This window comes from Bos indicus x Bos taurus, chromosome 16, assembly GCF_003369695.1.
Source record: "Bos indicus x Bos taurus breed Angus x Brahman F1 hybrid chromosome 16, Bos_hybrid_MaternalHap_v2.0, whole genome shotgun sequence".
In the NCBI taxonomy this organism is placed as follows: domain Eukaryota; kingdom Metazoa; phylum Chordata; class Mammalia; order Artiodactyla; family Bovidae; genus Bos; species Bos indicus x Bos taurus.
Window position 1 is genome coordinate 63,585,622 of NC_040091.1, and position 21,558 is coordinate 63,607,179.

A 21,558-nucleotide genomic window follows, 5' to 3' on the forward strand; every position below is an offset into this window, starting at 1 on the left:
ATGTTTCATTTCATGTACTATAATGAACTAATAGAATAAAAACTGTAAGATATTTTTAGCAAGTGCTGCCAGGACAAATAAAGTACTTACATTCATACTGGGCACTCAGTATTAGCTGAAAGATTGATGGAAGGAAAGAATGCCTGAATCAGAATTAATTTGCCAGATTGCCTTCCATTATACTATAATGGAAAAAGCAGCTGGCCACATAAGATCACTAGACGATGGGTTTGTTTGAGGGAGGGGAGGAGGATGCGAGTTTCCTGTCTCACAAATCTGTCATGACTTGACCCTTTCGGCTTTGGCCTTGCCTTCTCACAGGCCCTGGTCCAGGCCCGGATACCTGCTTCCCTGCTGGTGTCAGGATGTGTGCCTGCTGTGTGCTTAGTCACTCAGTCATGTCTGACTCTGTGACTTTGTCGTCTGCAGCCCACCAGGCTCCTCTGTCCATGGGATTCTCCAGGCAAGAATACTAAAGTGGGTAGCCATTCCTTTCTCCAGGGGCTCTTCCTGATCCAAGGATCAAACCTGGGTCTCCTGCATTGCAGGTGGATTCTTTACCACCTGAGCTACCAGGGAAGCCCAGCGTCAGGATGCAGCACAGCAAAGATCAAGTCTCCTGGGGGAGATTATCCTAATTAAAAGCTTGGGAATGGGATGGACTGGTGGGGACTGGGTCACCATCTCCAAAAGCGGGTCCAGGAAACTGGATCTTGCTTTCTCTTGCGAATCAAGAATGAAAATGCCAAGTGCCAGACCATGCAGAAGCAACTCTTCTGTGTTCCATGGAGAGAAATGTGATGAATATGTATGGCATTTTCTCTCCATGGAATGTAAGGAGAAGGGGTGTGTCACTGGTCAGAGAAGGTCAGAATTCACTAAGGGCTAATGGATCTTTGTGTCTATTGGGAAATGCCCAAGGGATGTGCTTGGGTTGGGGTGAGTGGTTGTGTAATTACATTTCTGGATGGAGAGCATAGGTTCAGGAATCCAAAGCAAAAGAATGAGCAAGACTGACTCAATTGGAGAGTCTGTGATTGTGCCGAGAGAGACCTTGGCAGCCCTGTTGTGGAACAGACTGTCCCAGCTGCTTCTGACTGGGTGGGGACATTGCTGCTCCATGGCCTCTGGTGAGCGTTCTTTATAGAAGGGTGGAGAGGCTCCTATGTTCCCCACAGACCTGTTTGAACTAGTGGCTTCTCCCCTGCTTTTTTTCTGAGGATTCTGGAGATGACATGGGAAGCTGGAATGGAGAGCAAGGACATAGGACTTTTCCAAGAAACCTGGCTCTCTTCCCCACCTTTCTGTCCCATCACTGGCAGATTCAGAGCTTCAGGCTCATGGTCACTGAGCACAGATCTGTGGCCATCGAGTATCACTCGGGACACCGTGTAAAGAAAAGTGTGTTCTGATAAAGGGTTCACTAAATGAATGAAACTGGGGGCAGAAGTGGGTCTCACATACCTCATCCCAGGTAATCTCATAGTTAGGAACAGAGATCCCTAAAACCAGCTGCTTCCAGGCAAACTCTGGAGGGTAGAACAGAGGCAGGAGGTAAATGGAGCATGCCCCCACCCCACCACCACCCACCAGGGAAAGCAACTGGAATTCATTCCCTGTGGACAGAAACTCTGAAACATCAGTAGCAGTACAATCAAGAGAGGAGGCTGAGCCCTGCCTGGATAAGAGATAAGAGACTACACATTTCTCATTCTCAAAGTCAAGGAAACCCTCCCGACTAGAAATCTCCTTAAGAGGTCAAAAGTGGAGTGACGCCAACTACCCACAGGCCTCTTGGGTGAAATCCATCTTGGCTGAGAGATGTGCATAGACATGGGAGGCTCCTGAGATATATACCAAATACACACCCAGAGCCAGACAGATTGAAATGACTGGCCAAAGGAAACCTGGAAGAAATGTCTCATAAAGGTGATTCAAACTATCACGAGGGCGCGGCTCTCTGAGTCCGCCCATGTGTCTATCCACACGTACTGTGTTCTCCTCCTAATAAACACTTCGCTTGTTACACTACTTGCTGTCTTTGTGGGAATTCTTTTCTGCAGAGTTGAAGGGCCAGGGTCTTGTCTCGGACCACTGATCTAGCGGCTAGGATTTGGTGCTCTCATCTCTGAGACCCGGCCTCAGTCTCTGGCCAGGAACCGAAACCCTGCTTCAAGCCACCGCCGGCTGAGGCCACCTGAGATCATAACTTCCTATTAGAATCACCAGAGCTCACCCTGGACCAGTCTTGAAAGAAGGACCTTTCTTTCCTAGACCGTAAGCTCCAACCTTCCCCCAGTAAGGACAGTGGGATAAATCACTGAGTGGCTAGCTAGTTTCATGCTCCCTGTGTCCACTTTTGTCCAATCCCCACCCTATTTCTAGCGGAGAACCAGAGCCTTTATGAAAGGAATTTGCAGGGCAGAAAGCAGAACGTTTTGAAGCCACTGGCTTTAAACACACTGACAAGATGTTCCTTGAGGTCCTGAGGAGGGAAGAGACAATAGGGGCGCTATCTTCAGAGGAGAAAGAAGAGGTCCCACTGCCCCCTGCTCCTTCCACACTAGAAAGAAGCCAGAGATCTGTGAAGCCCACCCGCTGCCCTAAGGGCAAAGCCTCAGAAGAAGACAGGGGCAGGATCATAGGTGGGTGGGGTCCAGCACCGGGCTTCCAGACTCAGTCAGGAATCCTATTCTCCAGGTGGGCACAGAGGGGAGGGCCACCCACCTCCAGGTCCCGAGAGGGAAGATGTGTGTGGCAACCCTGATGAAGAGATGCTCGTGTTCGGAGCCCATGAGAGCCTCTCAGGTTCTGCTCGTCAGCAGTGACTGAGACCTATTTCCCATCATCCCTGGGGGTAGTGATTTGGAGTTGAATTTTCATTTGGTATGAATAAATTACATGTGATATTTCTGGCACACCTCTGTTGTGGCCTGAGAGTCACACTCATTATGTAAGGAAACAACTCCATGATTTTTCTGTTTTTTTTTTTTCCTCTACCTCAGATGGCATGATTCTAAGGATTCCACAGAGTCTTCGTGGGTGCTCGAGGGTAGGGAGGTTGGCACTCCAGGCTCTAGAAAATCCTCTGGAGTGAACCCTGAGGGGCTGCTTCACCCAATCGCCCTTCTGCCCGTGCTGTGGACGGGCATTCTCAGCCCCTTCAGCCGCACAGACGTGGGGTCCCCGCTTGGTCTGGATCTGCTGCGCTTCTGGGAGTAGCCAGGCTGGGTGCTCTGATCCCCAGGGTGACGGTCAGGTGGGAAGATGATTGAATAAATGGGTGTCAAGTCTGCCTCCACTGCCACAGCCCCAGTACATCAACAGCTTTCGGTTTCTCAACTTTTCTCTTTTAACCAACGCATTCCTCTTCCGGTTGGTCCCACTTGAGCATTAGGGACCACCCGGAAGAGAAGTGACCTGGGGCTCTTTTCCCTGGTCACTACAAGTTGGACCTGACAAGGTCAGGAGCAGCTGTTTCGGAGAGAACCTAGAGGCTCTGCTGTCAGCGCAGAGAGGCTGGCTGTGTTTCAGGGGCCCCCAGTTGTGTCCGTTTCAGGCTCCAGAAAGCTCGTGTCTGCCCTTGAGAGGCCCACATTACAAGTCACATGCAGCAAGGAGGCCCTTGAGACGTCCTGCTCACGTGCTGGCCCTTCAGGCTGCTGCCCTGTCACTTTATCCCTGTAAATCCCCTCCCTGGCTGCCAGGGCCTCCCCGTGGGAAGGGGCCTCCGGCTACTGCCTGGATTTGCCCGGATTCTTGAAAGAGCTTTGCTGAAATCTTGTACAGAACTTCGCCCGCATTACTTTTTCCCTTCAAAGCAGCTTGCGAAGTAGAGAGGAAAGTAAAAGTTAATTAAGCCACTTAATCCAGAATTGAAAAGAGGTTTAAAATTTCACCTGCAAGAAATTGTTCAGGCGTGGAGAGGAAAGGGCTTACACAGTATAATTCGTTTCCCCTGAAACTCTCCCTCCCTGCTTGGTTAGCACACAGCGTGTTAGCATTTATGCCCTTCACCTTGAACATCTCTGTTTATCGATGTGTCTTTTAGGTAGATTCACTTATTAACAGTTGTACGTCACTGTGTGTCAGGTGCTAGGCTGGGCACTTTACAGGGACGATCTCATTTAATTCCTCCCAAACCCTATGAAGGTACTATTACGATGGCCATTTCTGAGATGGGAAAAACTGATGCTTGTAATATATCTTGTCACAAGCTGTGCTGAAGTAGAACTGAGATCTTGAGTTTCACCCTGAAGGTTGTCTCTTTTCTCTTTCTCTTCAGAGACATATATGTACATGAGAAAATTTCACAAGCTGACATCTCGCCACCTAATACTTCCGGGCAGAGACTGTATTGTATATTGCTTTTTATCTGTAGCATTCTGAGATTTTAAATCTCAGAATGCTACAGATAACATTCTTTAGGTTTAAAAAAACAACCAAGGCTCAAAGGAGTTGAGTGATTTGCATGGGGTCACACAGTAAATAATACAAAAAATGTACTAAGTCTAGAATATCTGCCATGAGAAACCCACTTGCAAAGGGCCATGGGCTTGGGAGCTAGCATTAGGTCTGACTAACAGATGAATGAATTCATGAAATAACAAAAATGAATGTATGTCTAAAGGGTGAGGAACTTATGAATTAGCTAGTTTAAGACCATCTCAGCCAGATTTGGTAACAACTTGTCCACTGAGCTTCTAAAGGGTATAGGTTTCAATTCCTGGTTCCCTAAATTCCAAGTCAATTGCCAGAAGGATCCTACTGACCTTTTATCATTAACTTCTCCCCTCTTGACCCTTTTTCTCTTGTTAAGGAAATTCTAGGGTGGTATTTACCACCTCTTCAAAAAGAATCAAAGGAAAACAAAGCACATAATAATTTCAAAAGGGCAAAGGCTTTTTCTTTTTTAAAAAGACCTCTCTCCCCCACCTCTCCCCACCAGCACACATACTCCAAGTGCTGTTTGGCGAAGGTATTCTATGACTCAGATTGCTTTTTTCCCAGGGGCTTTCCAGGAGCAAGCATGAGGGGGAGTGAGTGTAAAAATACAGGAGGAGATAAAGCTTGGGGGTAGTGAGAATTTTTTCCCATCATGATGTGAACGATTGCCCTCCTGGGAGCTCAAGGGAGATGGGAGACTCAAGCTGGGGAGGGAGGCTAGGTGGGGAGGGAAGACCAGGGGTCAGAGTCGAGTGCGCCTCCCCATCCTGCCCCATACCAGCTGTGCTCAGGCCATAACCCTGCTACTCACATCTGCCTCGTTCCACAGTCCTGGGATGCAGAAGGACTCCAGAAGGTCACTGCCACACAGCAGCAAGATCCGTAGCTCTGAGGAGGGGGGACAAAGTTAGCAAAGGGAGAGGGAAGCGTTCAAATATCAGCCTTCTTCCTTTTACCAGCACAGAAGCGTCCCATCCCTGGGGCTCCAGAGCCCAGTTCCAGCAGGCAGCACGCTGTGTGCTGCCCTGAATCCTCTGCTCAGCCCTCCCCCAGGCTCATTTACAGACCACTCTCACTCCCTGCAGGAGGAACCTCTCTCCTGCGGAATGGAGCAGACAGAGAGTAACTGTCCTGGTTTGCTGGGACTGAAGGATTTCCAGGGTGGGTTTCATGCTAAACCAGGATGTCTGGTCACCCACAGTCTAAGGCAGCTACACGCCTTGTGTGAGGTCTAAGAGGCTCTCTTTTTTGCTCTATGTCAAACCAAAGTGCCCGTGGAGTGTGACTTCTCTGCTGCTGGGCATCCTCTGGGGTTTGTCTTCCATCACAAGCGTGACGTGATGGGGGCAGGGGACATGGAGTGCACCCTCAATTCACCAGCTGGCTCAGCTCATCAGACGTCTTCCCTGTACATGGGCCACTGTCCTCAGCAAACGGCTTGAGAAGCGAGGCTGCCCCCACCTTTCCAACTCCCAGGCACGTTTCCAGCTTATCACTAGTTTTTCTTCCCTTGTTAAGCCCAGTCTGAATTATCCCAGCGAGGCCACTGTCGCTTAAAACAGGCAGCAAACTGACTCAGGCATGAAAACTGAGCAACAGGGGTGAAAAAGAATCCTGGGATTCTCAGAACCACGTGGGGAGAGACCTCCACCTGGGATGAGATTCAGGTCATGTGTTGGTTCCCGAGTACTTTCCCCAGGCTCTTTCATCAGGTGCTGTGCTTAATTGCTTAGCCGTGTCCAACTGTTTGCAACCCCATGGACTGTTGTCCACCAGGCTCCTCTGTCCATGGGATTCTCCAGGCAAGAATACTGGAGTGGGTGGCCACCCTCTCCTCCAGGGAATCTTTCCCAACCCAGGTATCAAACCCAGGTCTCCCTCATTGCAGGATTCTTTACGGTCGGAGCCACCAGGCTCTATCATCAGGGGGCTGTGACTGTGGGCATCCTGTCGGAACCAGTGACACAGCCCTACTCTGAGCCTCCAGAGACCGCTGCCACCCTGGCCCCAGAGGCTGAGGGCCGGCAGCTCTGCCCTCCTCAGATCCCGTAGCTAGCTCAGGGACCTGCGGAGGATTTTCAGGTGGTGAGCTCGCCCTGGGTGCAGGCTCAGTGGGAGACTGCTGGGCTGACAGGGTCAGCATCTTACAGTCCCAGGTCGGCACAGCTCACCCTCAGGGAGTCCCCTGCAGCACCGGAGTCTTAACGCCTACATATTCCTGCAGCCTCCCACCTCCCCCTCCCCTGTCACACTGTCATCTAATGTTCTGTTTACATCCAGGGACCTTAATAGAACTTTATATACCCAGGGCCTAGCAGAGTGACCTGTGCACAGTAGGTGCTCAGGACGTGTTGAATGAGCGAACGACAGAGAGGCTGTCTCAGAGCCTTCTGGGTACCCCGGGATGGCAGTGCCAGATGGTGAGTGTGGCCTCGGCTCTTGCAGCATGGAGGCCCTGGTCATGGTCCGCCTCCAGCCTCGGGATGGCCGAGAGGAGCCAGACCGGGCTGACTCTGGGGTTCCTGATGTTCCCTGTCCCCTGCTCGGAGCCGCCCAGAGTTCCAGGTCAGATCTGTTGAAAGGCTGCAGCTCTATAACTGTGGGCCTAAAACTTCGGTTTGGAGGCCATGTCCAGGAGACACGCTGGCCCTCAGCTTTTTCTACATCAGTGGTTCTCAACCGGGGGCAATTCTGCCTCCAGAATTTGGCACGGTCAGGAGACGTTTTTTTGTCATCAAGGCTGGAGAGAGAGGTGTGCTACCGGCACCTAGTGCTGGGAAGGCAGGAACGCGGCTCAAAAGTCCACAGGGCACACAGCCAGCCCCCACACCTCAGGGTTACGCCTGTTTCCTATGACAACGGCGGTGTGGTTGAGAAGCCCTGCTCTGCGGCCACGGAAATGAATCTCTTTTCAATTCCCTATCCAGAGACTCACTTTCTCACTCGAGTATAACGTGGGATTATTTTTAAAGCCAAAGCAGAGCAAGTTAAAGCGGGGGGTTTCCACCTTTGCTTGCAGCACCGGAACGGATGGATTTGTCACAGACCAGAGGCCCCAGCCGGAGAAGGCAATGGCACCCCACTCCAGTACTCTTGCCTGGAAAACCCCATGGACGGAGGAGCCCGGTAAGCTGCAGTACACGGGGTCGCTAAGAGTCGGACACGACTGAGCGACTTCACTTTCACTTTTCACTTTCACGCATTGGAGAAGGAAATGGCAACCCACTCCAGTGTTCTTGCCTGGAGAATCCCAGGGACGGGGGAGCTTGGTGGGCTGCCATCTATGGGCTCGCACGGAGTGGGACACAACTGAAGCGACTTAGCCGCAGCAGCAGAGCAGCAGCAGAGGCCCCAGCAAGGCTTGGGAATCCCATGTGTGGCCGCTGGAGGGCAGCAATGGATTCTCCGGTTTGCCCTAGGAGATGAAGGCTCAAGTTCTCAGCCTGCAAGTCTGGGGCAGGCCTGGTTAAAAAAGTGGAAATGGCGCCATAGATGCTAACTGAGCTAGGAGAAATGGCTTTTTCCTTCTCATGAAGCGTGCAAGGGGATTTCAGAAAGAGGAGGTGTGAGCCAAAGGGCCTCACAGGGCAGTGGTCTGGGGGCCAGGCTGCTCCTCTGGGCCCCACTTCCTTCCCCAGTTCAGGATCCAGGGAGCCAGAGTCAGCCCTCCTCGGTCACACTCTCCTCTCAGCAATCCTGCTTCTGTGAAGCCCCAGGCCCCGAGCCCCTTTCCAGCTCCCATCACACACCGAGGCAGCAGCCACCTGTACCACGCCAGGCCACGAATCCATCCACACAACTGTGGCCACTCAGCTTTCCTTTCTCTGAGAGAGGGGGTCAGATGGGGCCAAGCTTCACAAGGAATGCTAGAAGCATGGCCATGCAAACACCCACTGCATTCCCTCTCTGTCCAACGGGGGACTCCCCAGGCTGCAACCTGATACACGGACCCTGGGTGCTGGGGAGGTGAATGAGGTCCCAGATGAAGCTGGCTCACAATACATTCTTCCCGGAACAAGGTATGGGAGGAAAATACACACTGGAATACAGTTGAAAGGTTGAAAACTGCTCTGAGCGCGGCTGGTCAAGAAGACTTTGTCCCCGAGACGATAGTTACTGGCCAGGTATGGAACCGCCAGGCAGGGGGAGTACAAGGCTTTTGGGTGTTTGTGGCTGTGGAACCTGTGGGTGAATGCTCCTGCTGGTTTTGGGGAGCATCCAGAAGTACTCTTTCCTGTGGCCTTCAGACAGCCATGTGCTGGTAAATAAAAACTATTAAAACTTAAAGAATCAAGGAGTTTCGAGTACTTATTACCTCTGTTTTTAATACAAGGTATTTAACTGCTGTGCTTAGCCACTCAGTCACATCCGATTCTTTGGGACCCCATGGACTGCAGCCGGCCAGGTTCCTCTGTCCGTGGAGATTCTCCAGGTAAGAATACTGAAATGGGTTGCCATGCCCTCCTCCAGGGGATCTTCTCAACCCAGGGACAGAACCCAGGTCTCCTGCATTGCAGGTAGATTCTTTATTGTCTGAGCCATCAGGGAAGCCCAAGAATACTGGAGTGGGTAGCCTATCTCTTCTCCAGGGGAACTACCAGACCCAGGAATTGAGGGGGTCTCCTGCATTGCAGGCGGTTTCTTTACCAGATGAGCTACCCAGGAAGCCCATTTAACTGCTACTTAGTATAATTTAATTTTTTTGACTGAGTTTAACAACCAACTGGTAAAATTTCTGAAAATTTTCAAATGGTTCAGGAGGTCAGTATGAGTCAACTCAGGTGCATCACTACCAGGGATCAGAGGACAAGACCCAGAGAAGTTCCTAGAAATGATGTCACATCTGCTAGGCCTCCTGGGAGAACCCAGTGCAGCCCTGCCCCTTCATCCCTAGGAGGGGGGCCTGGAGTATCTTTGCAGCTGGAAGTTGAAGATTGAGCATGCCCGCTGGACACCCAGCTGCCCCCGATCCTAGCACCATGGAGATGACACCCTGGCCCCCTGCCTCCCTTCCTCCTCAACCATCCCTATTGGTTCAAGGTTGGAAATTGGAAACCTGAGAAACGGCAGTGTGTATATGTTAGTCGCTCAGTTGTGTCCGACTCTTTGCAAACCCATGGATTGTAGCCCACCAGGCTCCTCTGTCCATGGGATTCTCCAGGCAAGAGTACTGGAGTGGTTTGCTGTTTCCTTCTCCAAAATGGCATTAGTTGGCTCCAGAGTCAAAAGAACGAGGGCTGGATCTTCAGCTCTCCTGCAGAGTTGAATTTGGATTTGTAGGAGAGAGAGACCCAAAGATGGATATTCTCATTGATGCTGAGTCCTTTGGGGACTTCCAGCTGTCACTGACCCTCCTTGTCACCTGGGACCTGCAGCAGCTCGAGCTCCATTCTCGTCCGTCTGTGCTTTTCCGGCTTCAGACACTTCTGTCTCTAAGCTACTCTGGAACCTTGGGAAAATGTGCTTCCCGGCTTGTTTCCTAGGGCTGCTCAGGACTCATCTCATTTCTAGGGGAGTCAGCGCCTTCCCATCCTGACAGCTCCGTGCAACCCCCTCCACCTGCTCTGGCCTGGGGCCTTTACTGCCTTCACACAGTCAGGGGCTTAGTGTCCACCCAAGGCTGTGGGGGAGATCGCAGACATGGCTCCAAGCACTGGATCCCTCCACTGGGGAAGGTAGGGGATCTTCTGTGGGCACGGTGTTGCGGGCAAGAGAAGAATCTCTGGCTGGCAATGAACTGAACTTCCGTATCTTTTGAATGAGATGAAGAAGCTCTGAAGGGGAAACTGCCCACGGACCCCATCCTACCTCCAGGGATCCTGCCGGAGTCCAGGTAGATGGTACATCTACATCCAGGGAGATGGTACAGGTGAGATAACTAAGAACATGCTCTTAGCTTGAGAGCAATTAATTACCCTTCCAAGAGCAGACCCTGCTGCAAACACCCCCCAGGGGTTGCAAGCCTCCCTCGTCCCCCACTGTGCCTGTTTGGAGGCAGGAGGCCCTGAACATTCCCGCTTTTTCAGCCCCACTCACCGATCTCCTCGTACCGCATCACCGTGCCCAGGTTGGCATTCTCATCTAGGGAGGCAAGAGGAAATGCAGAATCAGGGAACCAGCTTCCTGGTACCTGACTCTCAATCTGCCCAAGGGGCTTCTCAGAGGGAGAACACGGGCTGGGATGGGTGGGTGCGAGTAGGGACATCTGAGTATCATAAGTGGAGAGCATGGTCCAGCTTGTAATGGAGAGGGAACACTTCCTCAGGCTCCAGGGCAGGATTCACTCTTCTGGGAATTCAGAACTAGACCACCTGGCTGGGTAGCCAGTGATGGACACACACGCACTCACGCCGAGTGCCTTCTGTTTCCTTTTGTATTGGAGTGGGAGGAGGCTGGCCACAAGAGCAGCATCCTCAAACCTAGGGAGGCAGTTGGCAGAGTCACAAGGAGGTGGCCCTCTCTTGTTCAGGGCTACCTGGTTCAGAGAACAAGCAAAGCTGAGCAGGCTGAGATTTTTCATATGGCAGAAGGCAAAGCCCCAGGAAGATGTGGAAGAGACAGAGGCTTTGCCGTGGGTGCTGAAGGGGTGCCCCGCATGGGGCCCACGGTATGCACAGCACCACAGAGATGACACTCTGGCCCCCTGCCTCCCTTCCTCCTCGACCATCTCTGTTGGTTCAAGGTTGGAAGTTGGAAACCTGAGAAATGGCAGTAGTCAGCCCCAGAGTCAAAAGAATGAGGGCTAGACCGCTCTCCTGCAGAGTCAAATTTGGGTTTGTAGGAAAAAGAGACCCAAAGGTGGGTATTCTCATCCATGCTGAGTGATCCATTTTTTTTCTCCAAAAAAATGGAGAAAATTAAGAAAAGGACGTGTATGTTCTTAGCCTCTCAGCAGAAGTACTGACATGGGCAGAGCCAGGAAGACCTGAGAGGGGCCGCTGGGCCCCTGAGAACTCTCAGGTGGGTGGACACTTTCCATGGAGGGAGCGACCAGCACAGCCCAGAGAAGGACGGTGAGTGCCGGAGATCTCCGGGAGCCTCAGGCCAGGATGGCCGCATTCCTGGGCTCCCGTCACAGATGGGCTCTGCAGGCCCGGTGACATCTTCCATTCTCTCTCAATCATTGCGCTATAAGTGCTTCAGGCCACAGCAGGTGCTAGGGGTGTCTGCTGCATGAAAGAGGGAGGAGGGATAGAAAAAGAGGGGGGCTGCTCCCTTACCCACAAAGGTGAAACGCTCCACTGGCGGGCGGACACAGCAGATCCGGCTCAGGCTTTCTCCCACCTTTCCCAGGATCTTGGCTACGGGAGAGAGCAAGACAGACAGGGACAGATAGGGAGGACCACTCATAACTCACACTCTCATCAGCACCGCCTTGGGGCCCTGGAAACACAGGACTGCGTGGAGGGGTGGGGACTGGGTCATGGAGGCAGAAGGAGGCTGGAGAGAAAGAACAGAAAGGTGACGGCCCCATTTCTGCTTCTCATTTCCAGTCCAAGGAACAAGCATTCTGAGCCCTAGACCGGAATCTATTTTCTGGTGGTGTTTATGACAGTGTTGAAAAATTGGAAAATATAGAAGAAGAATACATATTAAAAGGAAAAGAAGTATCCATAATTCTACCGCTAGAGGTAACTGCCACTAAAGTAGTCATATATTATTTATTTTCTTCCATTTTTATTATGCATCAGTTCAGTTCAGTTCATTTCAGTCACTCAGTCATGTCCGGCTCTTGCAACTCCACGGACTGTATCCCACCAGGCTCCTCTGTCCGTGGGATTCTCCAGGCAAGAATACTAGAGTGGGTGGCCATGCCCCACTCCAGGGGATCTTCCTGACCCAGGGATCGAACCTGAGTCTCCTGCAGCTCCAGCGTTGCAGGCGCATTCTTTGCTGATGAACCACGCGGGAAAGACCTATGAGCTGTGTAAACTTTGGCAAATCACTTACCTTCTCTGGAGCTGTTTTCTTTTTGTAAGTGGGAATATAATATCTATGTCACAGAATTACTGCATTAAATGAGAATCTGTGTAATGCACGGAGCACTGTGCAAGCAGACACTACTAAGTGTTGGGTAAGTGCTGGGGGCCCTTGAAGGGATGACTGAAGCTGGCTGGGGGGCTGGCGTTACGGGCTGGCCGCAGACTGCCCGGGTTTGACTTCTGTCCCTGCTACTTCCCACCGTGTGACCTTGGCAGAATGCGCAACCTCCTTAGAAAAGGCAGAGGAAAACGTTCCCTTTGGTACCTTTAATTCCCAGTTAAGGCAGTCATATTTATGTTAAAACACATACCATCAACTCCTGTCTCTCTCTGTCCCTGAATCCGTCTCTATCACTGTGACTATTTCTCTCTGATGCTGTTTCTTATGGGTTCTCAAAGCATGGTCCCTGGACCATCGACTTTTTAAAAATGCAAATTCTCTTCCTTCTCCCAGACCTACTGAATCAAGTTCTGGGACAATGCTTAGTGATCTGGGTTTTAACAAGAACTCCGGGCGATTCTGAAGTTCGAGAGCCTCTGCTCTACGCCAGCGTTTCCCTACCTGCAGTGGGCTTGCTGGGAGCGTTGTTGTTCTGGTAGATGGGTTGGGAGGTCTCATTTCGGGGCTGTCCGATCACAGGTGTCATGGAGGGTGTGTTGACGTTGGAGAGGATGCAGCCAGTCACCCGCTGCGGGGAGGAAGAAGAGCATAGTCACTGAAGTCTTTTCTAGTTATCCCCAAACGCTCATCTGCTTGGCCATCATGGAGAGGTGTCCCAGAGCTGAGAAAGAGGACTGGGGGAGGGTTCCAGACCCTAGGTGTGCGCTAGACTACACTAGACTGGTAGGAGGCGAGATGGCTCCCTGGGAAATGCATCGGATGTGTTGTTGAACAGACCTGGGTTCAAGTTTGAGTTCTGTCCCCTTCTGGCTGCGTGACCTTGGATAGTTAACTTACCTGGTCTTGAACCTCAGCTTGAATGCCTCACTGACAGCGGCAACAAGGGCCATCTTTCTGGCTTACACGAGCGACCATACATGGAGCACCTTTAGAACATCTGGCACATGGCAGAAACTGTGCACATTTTGTGACTTTCCGTAGAATGCGTGTGCCTTTCCCGCCTGCTTCATGGGACTCAAAATGAGGTCATGTCTGCAGAAGGGCTGTGCAAGCTCGGGAAAGGTCACACAAACACCAGGCGCTATCACCACCTGCCGCCTCTCCAGGCCAGAGATGCCAGCGACAGGGCCAGGCTGGGGAGTGGTGCCAGGCCAGAGATGCCAGCGACAGGGCCAGGCTGGGGAGTGGTGCTGGGCGGAGCAGGATGTCTGCGCTGCAGGAAGGGGGAGGCGGGGCTCTGGGAACTCTGCGCCTGCTCAGAGTGTAAATACACATTCCAGAGCTAAACGGAAATGCTCTGTGCATTATCCATTGTGCTGTGTTATCTGGCCTGCTGCTTCTCTTGGTGCCACAGCAAACACAGAGCTGATAACGCAGCATTCTTCACAGCTGACCCAGAAACAACCCCCCACCCACCCCCAGCCTTGGCCCGTGGAGGGTGGAAGAGCAGCTTCTGGGCCACAGAAAAACAAAGGATGAATTTTCAATCTGCTGAGCTTCACAGGGCTGTTGCTTATTCAAAGTCCCTTCCCTGAGAGCCAGCTTCCCCTCATCCCTGGCCCACCACCCTTTCTGGATTACCGAGTCCCTCTGCCGGAGGGCTTCCCGGGTGGCTCAAGGGTAAAGAATCTGCCTGCCAAGAAGGAGATGCAGGTTTGACCCCTGGGTTGGGAAGATCCTCTGGAGGAGGAAATGGCAACCCACTCCAGCATTCTTGCCTGGGAAATCCCATGGACAGAGGAGCCTGGCGGGCTGTTACAGTCCATGGGGTCATAAAGAGTCAGACACGACTGAGCACACAGGCTGCCAGGGGACCCCCAGGTCCCAGGGCTGGGGTGACCCTCCAAAGGCATCCTCCACACGCCACCCCGGAGGCAGAGTGGCACATGAGTCTTTCTGAGCCCTGGAAGGGCAGGCGTTGATCTTGTGGGCTGACTTGTCACTTCTGTGATGGGGGGAGACAGGCACGACAGTATCCTGCTGCATCTGGGAGCCAGCCGAGGTTGGGGACCACGGGATCATCTCAGCCTGCTTTGTGGGATTCTCTGGCCGGCTGCGGCTGGTCGAGTGGAAGGGACAGCCTGCCTCCCTTTTATTATGATTTCACCTCCAGAAAAGAAAAACGCCACGTTCTCAGTCTGGGAGCCGAGGAATGTCTTCCTCTCGCTGCACGCATCATTAGTCCCATTCGACTTGTTCTGTGCTGGAGAAGAAACGTGCTGGCCACCTGCCCCGCTCTGCCCTCCAGAGGCTCCCACGTTCTCACAGCCTTGCCTCGCCTATTAAGCCCCGTGTCTATCTCTCTGACAGGTCCACTTTCCATGCCAGGAACACCGGCCTGATGCTGGGACCGGGGAGACCGGGAGTTACCAGCAGCTCCAAGCTCCCGCTCCTGATCCAAGGTGGGGGGCCATCAGGACTGACATTCTCTGCCAGCTTGTGACCATCACTCAACGCTGTGGCTCCTGGCCAAGCATCTCAGGCCCAGACAGATGCCTCTGGGCATGAGTAACAGAGGGAGGGTTCAGGAAGCCCAGACGTTTAGACAGCAGAACAGCAGCCAGGCTTTCTGGCTGGGCAGAGCCAGGGCTCAGGAATGCCTGCAGGGTCCCTGAGTCCTCATTCCATCATGCAGCCTGAGGCTCCTGGTGACTGAAAGGAGCGCAGCCCCCCCAGCAGCGCCCCTAGCTGACCTGTAGTGTGAGAAATAAGCTTCTGTGAAGCCATTGAGATCTGAAGGATATTTGTGTATCTTAGCCTGCCCTGACGGATACATCCTTATACAGTAAGACAGGAGGTCTTTTATTACTGCTGCTGTTGAGACCAGCCCAGAGGAGCAGGTCAGGGCCACCTTGTCCTGTCGAGGGGACCAGGAAAGACTCAGGATGTCTTAGAAGGGTTCTCAAAGCAGAAAGAAGGGGGTTGGGTTTTCTTTAGCTTAATAGATGAAGCACCAGCCAGCTTGTCCTTTCTGCTCCTCTCGCTCTTAACTCCCTGGATGGTCTGGAGTCCCAGGTCCACGTCTGTTCAAATAAAGCGGGTAGAATGGGGGTGGGGGGATGGTTGAGGCCGCTGAGAGTTCCCCAAGAAGATTCTGACGGGCCCTCTGACCGTGAACACAGATGGAACGGGGGCGCTCCCTGTGTCAGCATGATGCCACTCTGATCACTGTTTGGGGCTGGGGGAGGGCTCTGCATCAGGACCAGTGGAGGCGAGTGGGAAGCCCTGCGTCTTGTCTTGGTGGGCCGGGCTTCTTGCCGTCAGTGGCACTGCTTTTCACCCTGTCAAGGTGGAGTTGATGGGTTGGCATCCATGTGTGAAGGGTACTTTCTGCACATGCCGACAGGTGCTGCTGGCTGGCGCGGACCCTGTGCTTACCTAGCAACCAGCTCTTTGGTCGCTGCACCCGGCCACAGGCCCGGGCAGCTGTCAGGGTGGGTGAGGCAGTCACTGTGGGTCCTAAGATACCCTGGTTCACCTCTCTGCGCTTCCTGGTTGTTTGGGCACTAAGTCGTATCCGACTCTTTGTGACCCTACAGACTGTCATCCCCCAGGATCCTCTGGTGGGTTCATGGGATTCCCCAGGCAAGAATATTGGAGTGGTTTGCCATTTCCTCCTCCAGGGGATCTTCCCCACCCAGGGATTGAACCCCTGTCTCTTCCATTGGCAGGCGGATTCTTTAGCACTGAGCCAAGACGGAAGCCCAGGCTTCCTTTTACCCACAAATAAATCAGAGGTGAGAAGACACTGTCTGTGCGTGGACTCCTGTGAGGAGGAAAGAGTGTCCTGATGTACAGTGCCTGCAGGAGTGCAGTGCTGCAGCCCTGGCATACCACGGGGCAAGGGGACCGCTGGGTCCTCCGGAGGTGCAGTGGGCGGACCTGGCCGCTTGTGCCTCCACCCAGCGCTGCTCTCTCCTCCTTCTCTCATCACTTTGTGAAGTTTCCCAGCTGCGGGGTTTCTGAATCCTGCCTTGAACTTGCTGCCGGGAGATGAAAGCTGCCCCCAGTCATATTCAGGAGGAGTTCAAGGCAGGGAGTAGGCTCTGGGGCTGCTCTGGGTTCCCAGTTTCATTGCCCTCCTGGATGCTGCTCAGAGCTGGTCTCCCCACAGCTGGCGGAGAAGCCGGGAACAACTGGGGCAGTCCACCTTTCCCGGGCCACCTGGCTGCTATGGGCCCCCGGGCCCAGAGCCCAGCCCAGCTCACCTTCATGAGGTCCCGATGGTGTTCGAGGACGCTGCAGGTCGTCTGCCAGGTGTCCTGGTAGCACTCCCATGGGTCCACCCTGACGATCGGAAAGACAAATTTCCTTTGGTTTCCATTCTCACACTCTTCGCTTACAGGTTCCTTCCAAAGGCATAGCTCAAAAAGCTTACACAGACTTGGTCATATTGTGTCCTTAGATCTCAAATCAAATAAAACATGAGCTTGAAATACCTTCCTGAGCCTCAGTTTCCCCTCTGTAAAATGAGAGGAAAATGCTACAGGCTTACATGAACCGATGCTGGCACTGGTCAGGCCGAGTTTAATACCAGCACCAGACCCTCCCAATTGTGGGGCTTTGAGTAAGTTATGTGATTTTTGGTGCTCACTTTCCCCATTTGTAAAACGAGAATAACAATAATAACTCTCCTGTGGAGTTATTAAAGGGGTCAGTGAGTTGTACATGCAGAGTGCTTAGAATCGCATCTTGCTCCCATTCTGGGGAATTCTCTTCTGGACCTTATAGGATTCTGATAAGAATGAAACTAGCCACGCCCTCATCAAGTGGTGACTGCAGGTACCTGAACTGGGGAAACTGCCCCTGTCGGGCTCTGCGTGTGGTGGGGTGCCCAGTGGGCATGGAGGTGGGTGCGGCAGCCATACCAGAAGGCACAGTCCCCGGACCAGCCACTCCTGCTTCACACAGGACGGGACGTGAGCCGGGACCCAGGCCCAGAGGGAGGCAGTGCTCGGGCTTCATTACCAACTTAATGAGCTGCTAAACTGGGACGTTTCTCAAACATGTTCTTAGCAGCTGAGCATTCTGTCACCTCCCACCAGGCAGCACAAGTAGGGTTCCCAGAGACGAGACCTCACGAACTGAAAACCTTCAGAGGCCCGGCTTGCCCTGAGCCTGACCTTCTCAGATCCCTGACCTGAGACAGGCATCCTCTCTGAGATGGGCAGACCCTGGACCTGGCTGAACAGGTTCCCCGGTGCCCAGGGGCTTTGTGGGCCCAGCCCCCATCTTCAGAGCTAGCTCTGACCTCTCTGGTGACCTCAATTCTCAAAATTCTGATGTTCCCAGCCCCTGGAGTGTTGAAGGAAAGAGGGAATTATTTCAGGGTCTTCTAATCACAGACAAGCAGGAACCGTCTCCTGTCCCACACTTCCCCCACTGGACTCTTCTCTCCCCTGAGATCATGACGGGCAGAGCTAAGAGGCTTCGCTTCTACCCAGACTTGACCACAGATGCGCTTTCCTCGCAAGCTCCTTGACTTCTCCTGAGCCGTCTCCTGACCTCACCTCTATGTCGGGGCAGCGGTGGGTGGATGGGGGGATGAGACAGTCTATAAAGGGCATGCGCTGCTCCCACAAATCCCTGCACACAAATGGCATGGATCACCGTTTAATTATCATCTTTGCTTCCCTTCACCGCTCTCGTTTCCGCCCACCCCATCTCTCCCCTGCTAACTCTCTGCAGCCCTCATTCTGAGGTCAGCGGCCCTTCATTTCCTTCCTTTCATGGAAACCTCTAGGTGCTGCTTATTCTTTCATGAGGGGGAATTACGGGACACATGGTGTGTCGTTATTTTTTTTAAATCATCATCTTCTCATGCAAATTATAACTGTAGGAGCTTTGGGGAGCATAATTAGCATAATTAGTGGAAGCCTGCGTTAATTACACCGCCAGCTCAGCGGATAATGGTGTCTGCCATCTTAGCAAGGGGACCGTCCAGGGACCCTCTGAGGGAAAGGCTGTGTGCACTCATACCCACCTCCCCCCCCAGCCCCCGACACACACCTCTGTCCCACCCTCGGCACGGGGCCCTAGGGAGCCTGAACAGGAGTGGAAAACAGCCAAGGCCGGGAATCTTCCCTGAAAGGTAGTGAAGAGCTCATGGAAGTGAATGGGGATGGAAGTGGAGAGGCATTTGGAGTTTTCTGGCCCTGCTCCACCCCAATCCCCATGATATTTTTGGAAACTCTGAACAGACTCTTGAGTCTACAGGTGCCAGGGCAGATGAAACACTGAAAGCTCCCTCTTTAGTTTCACGGGCTCCATGGCTTGGTTAAAAAATAAGTCACCAGTTAGCCCACCCCAAAATGTTTACATGATTATCACCTGCATGGGGCTAATATCTCACCCAAGCTCCCCACTCCTGTGGGTTCCGAACTGCTGTGGGGACCCTTCCTCTTTCCCACCCAGCCCCAGGGAGTCCCAGGGCCGCCCACTTTGGCATCCTCAGGCCCACCCTACCTGATCCAGTCAGAATTCTGGACGGCCAGCTGACACATGATGAGACGGTGCCGGCTTGACACAAGACCCTAGGAAGCAACGGAGCGGTTGCTGGGAGGCCGGCCCTGCTCCCCACAGCCTCCCCAAGACACCATCCCAAGCCAGCCCGTTATAAAGGTGCAGCATTTTTCAGGGCTGACGGAGAATGAGAGTGGGAGCCCTCCACGTGGCCACCTGCCACACACAGCCATGGAGTGGATGTGCTGGAGGCAGGAGAAGAGAAAGAAGGGTGTGAGCGGTACGCTCCCCTCCCCATCAGAGTCAGAGCCTCCACAGACGGATGAAGCAGCCAGGGTGCACCCAGCACAGAGATGAGACAACATGGCAAGTGCTGCCTGGTTTCCCGGCTCCATCGGCCTGGGTGACTTCCCCGGAGCCCACCAGGTGTATCTGGGGGAGGAGGTGAAGGACTTTGACAGCATCCAGATTTCCTGAGATGTGTGGCAGGGAGGGAAGGAAAGGGAACATGAATTGTAAACCAGATTATAAGAGGCAGAGGCCTTTTCTCCTAAAATCCTAGGAAAGATTGCCCAGCCCATAACCAGCCACCAGTCTGGCATCCTTGGCCCTCAGCAGGGGGGCCAGCTCCTCTTGTAGTGTGTTCTGACTGGGCCTGGGCATGGACAGCTGTTTCTCCCAGCTGCTGCCCAGCTCCCTCTGGCTCAGGTCTGACTGTGGTCCAGAGACGGGAAGCAGGACACCTGCTACTGGGGGTTTTGCGTTTCTAAGAATCGCAGCAGAGATGACAGCGGGGCCAGGGGCATCATCAGGTCAGGAAAGGGGGTTAGGGAGGATGGAGACAAAGGAGAAACCCACCTGTTTTCCATAGGAGTCGTGGACAGGAGACACGATCCCGCCAATGACAATAAACCTTCCAGTTTTGTGCAGATAATCCCTGGCTCTTTCTAATTAAGAGAAGAAAACCTCACATTACAAAGAGGAAAGGTGTGGGTTAAAGGTGATCGTTGAAATCAATACCTTCAGCTCTGTAAGGCTTATTCCCCGTCTTTCTTGCCATTTAAATGGAAAGTGCCAACTTTCAAAGCAAACGTGGGTGATTCAAAAGGTGCTGGAACCAGATTTCAGCTCCCAAAGCAAAATGATCTAGAACTCAAGGGGATTAATCCAGGTTTAAAGGTCCGGTGCTGGATGAGTTTAGAGAGATTTAAAACAAGCACCTGCCTCACAGTGACTGATTGGAATTTACCACTGCGATCACTAGCAGAAATTATTCCGAAGCGGAGGAGTCATTTTTAAAAAAGAAAAAAGAAGAACCTTCTTATAAGATGAAAGGTGGGCTGATTGCTTCATCTAGTTATTCAGAAGAGGAAATCCATCAAAATAAATTTCAAGGGCCTTCTACGTAATTAGGGAGAATTAACAATCAGACCAGAAAACTGTCATTACAGTTGGTTGAGAAAAGTTCAACCAAAGAAAAGCTCCCCCTCTTTTTTTTTTTCTGCTGAAAAGAATCTGTGATGTTGCTTTTTCAATTTTCCAGACAAGCCCAATTTCATTTTCATGAGCCAATACAGCTAATTAAGAAGGGATGAAGGTTTTGGGTTCTATCTTTCTTCTAGGGCAGCTCATTGTGCAAATCCAATAGCAGTGAGCATCTAGAGCTGAGGGAAGGTGGCATGGATTTACTGCACAGGTGAGGGAGTCTGTAAGGGAGCAGGGGCTTGGGCAGCAGAGCTGTCTGTGTCGTTTACAAGCAAGGTTCCGGGATTACCTTGCTGGCTCTCTTACAACTTAAAAATAAGTCGTCTCATCAGCCCGCGTGCTTAACTACTGAGGTGTGCACTCTACAGACTGCACTCTGCAGCTACAGAAGTCTACACACTGCAATGAAGACCTGGCACAGCCCACCCCCCACCCCGCCCCCAATTGTATCTTCTCTATGGTCTCTTTAAAAAATAATAATAATTAAAAAAAATAAGTCTTATCACATTTGCCTTTTCCTTCGTTCAGTGTGAAATCTTGGAGTTTTTTTTTTTTTTTAAGAGATCTTTTAAAAAATAATAGTAAACTTTATTTTTTGGCATGGTTTTAGATGTACAGAATAATTGGGCAGATAGTATGCAGAGTTCTATGTATTCAGCCCCCCATCTTTTGACCTCCCCCACACCCCATTTCCCCTTTTATACCCCTATACAACCTTGCGCTTGTGTGGTATAATTGTTACATTTGATGAGCCTGTGTTGACCTATTATTATTAACTACAGGCCATAGTTTACATTGAGATTCAGTCTTTGTGTTCTAAGGTTCTATGGCTTTTGACAAATGCATAATGACACGTGTCCATATTACAGTTTCGTAGAGAATAGTTTCTCCCCCTGAAAATCCACTGTGCTGTGGATTTTCATCTCTGCCTATTCATCTGTGCCTATTCCTCTCTCTCCCTCCCCACCGCCACTGGTAACCACTGATCTTTTTACTCTGTAGTTTTTCCTTTTCCAAAATGCCAAATAGTTGGAACCATATAGCATGTAGCCTCTTTAGACA

The 21,558-nt window shown here is 52.1% G+C and overlaps 1 protein-coding gene across 2 annotated transcripts in view; it reads right to left on the reverse strand.

Annotated features, from left to right (window-relative positions):
* Positions 1 to 21,558, reverse strand: part of NMNAT2 (nicotinamide nucleotide adenylyltransferase 2) — a 225,398-nt gene that overhangs the window by 17,800 nt on the left and 186,040 nt on the right. For both annotated transcript variants that reach the window (XM_027565547.1, XM_027565546.1), the window contains 7 exons: positions 19,870 to 19,958; positions 19,015 to 19,082; positions 16,758 to 16,836; positions 12,991 to 13,117; positions 11,667 to 11,747; positions 10,483 to 10,527; positions 5,258 to 5,334 (listed from right to left, as the gene is read on the reverse strand). In XM_027565547.1, the coding sequence (XP_027421348.1) occupies positions 5,258 to 5,334; positions 10,483 to 10,527; positions 11,667 to 11,747; positions 12,991 to 13,117; positions 16,758 to 16,836; positions 19,015 to 19,082; positions 19,870 to 19,958 (566 nt within the window). The remainder of the gene's footprint in view (positions 1 to 5,257; positions 5,335 to 10,482; positions 10,528 to 11,666; positions 11,748 to 12,990; positions 13,118 to 16,757; positions 16,837 to 19,014; positions 19,083 to 19,869; positions 19,959 to 21,558) is intronic.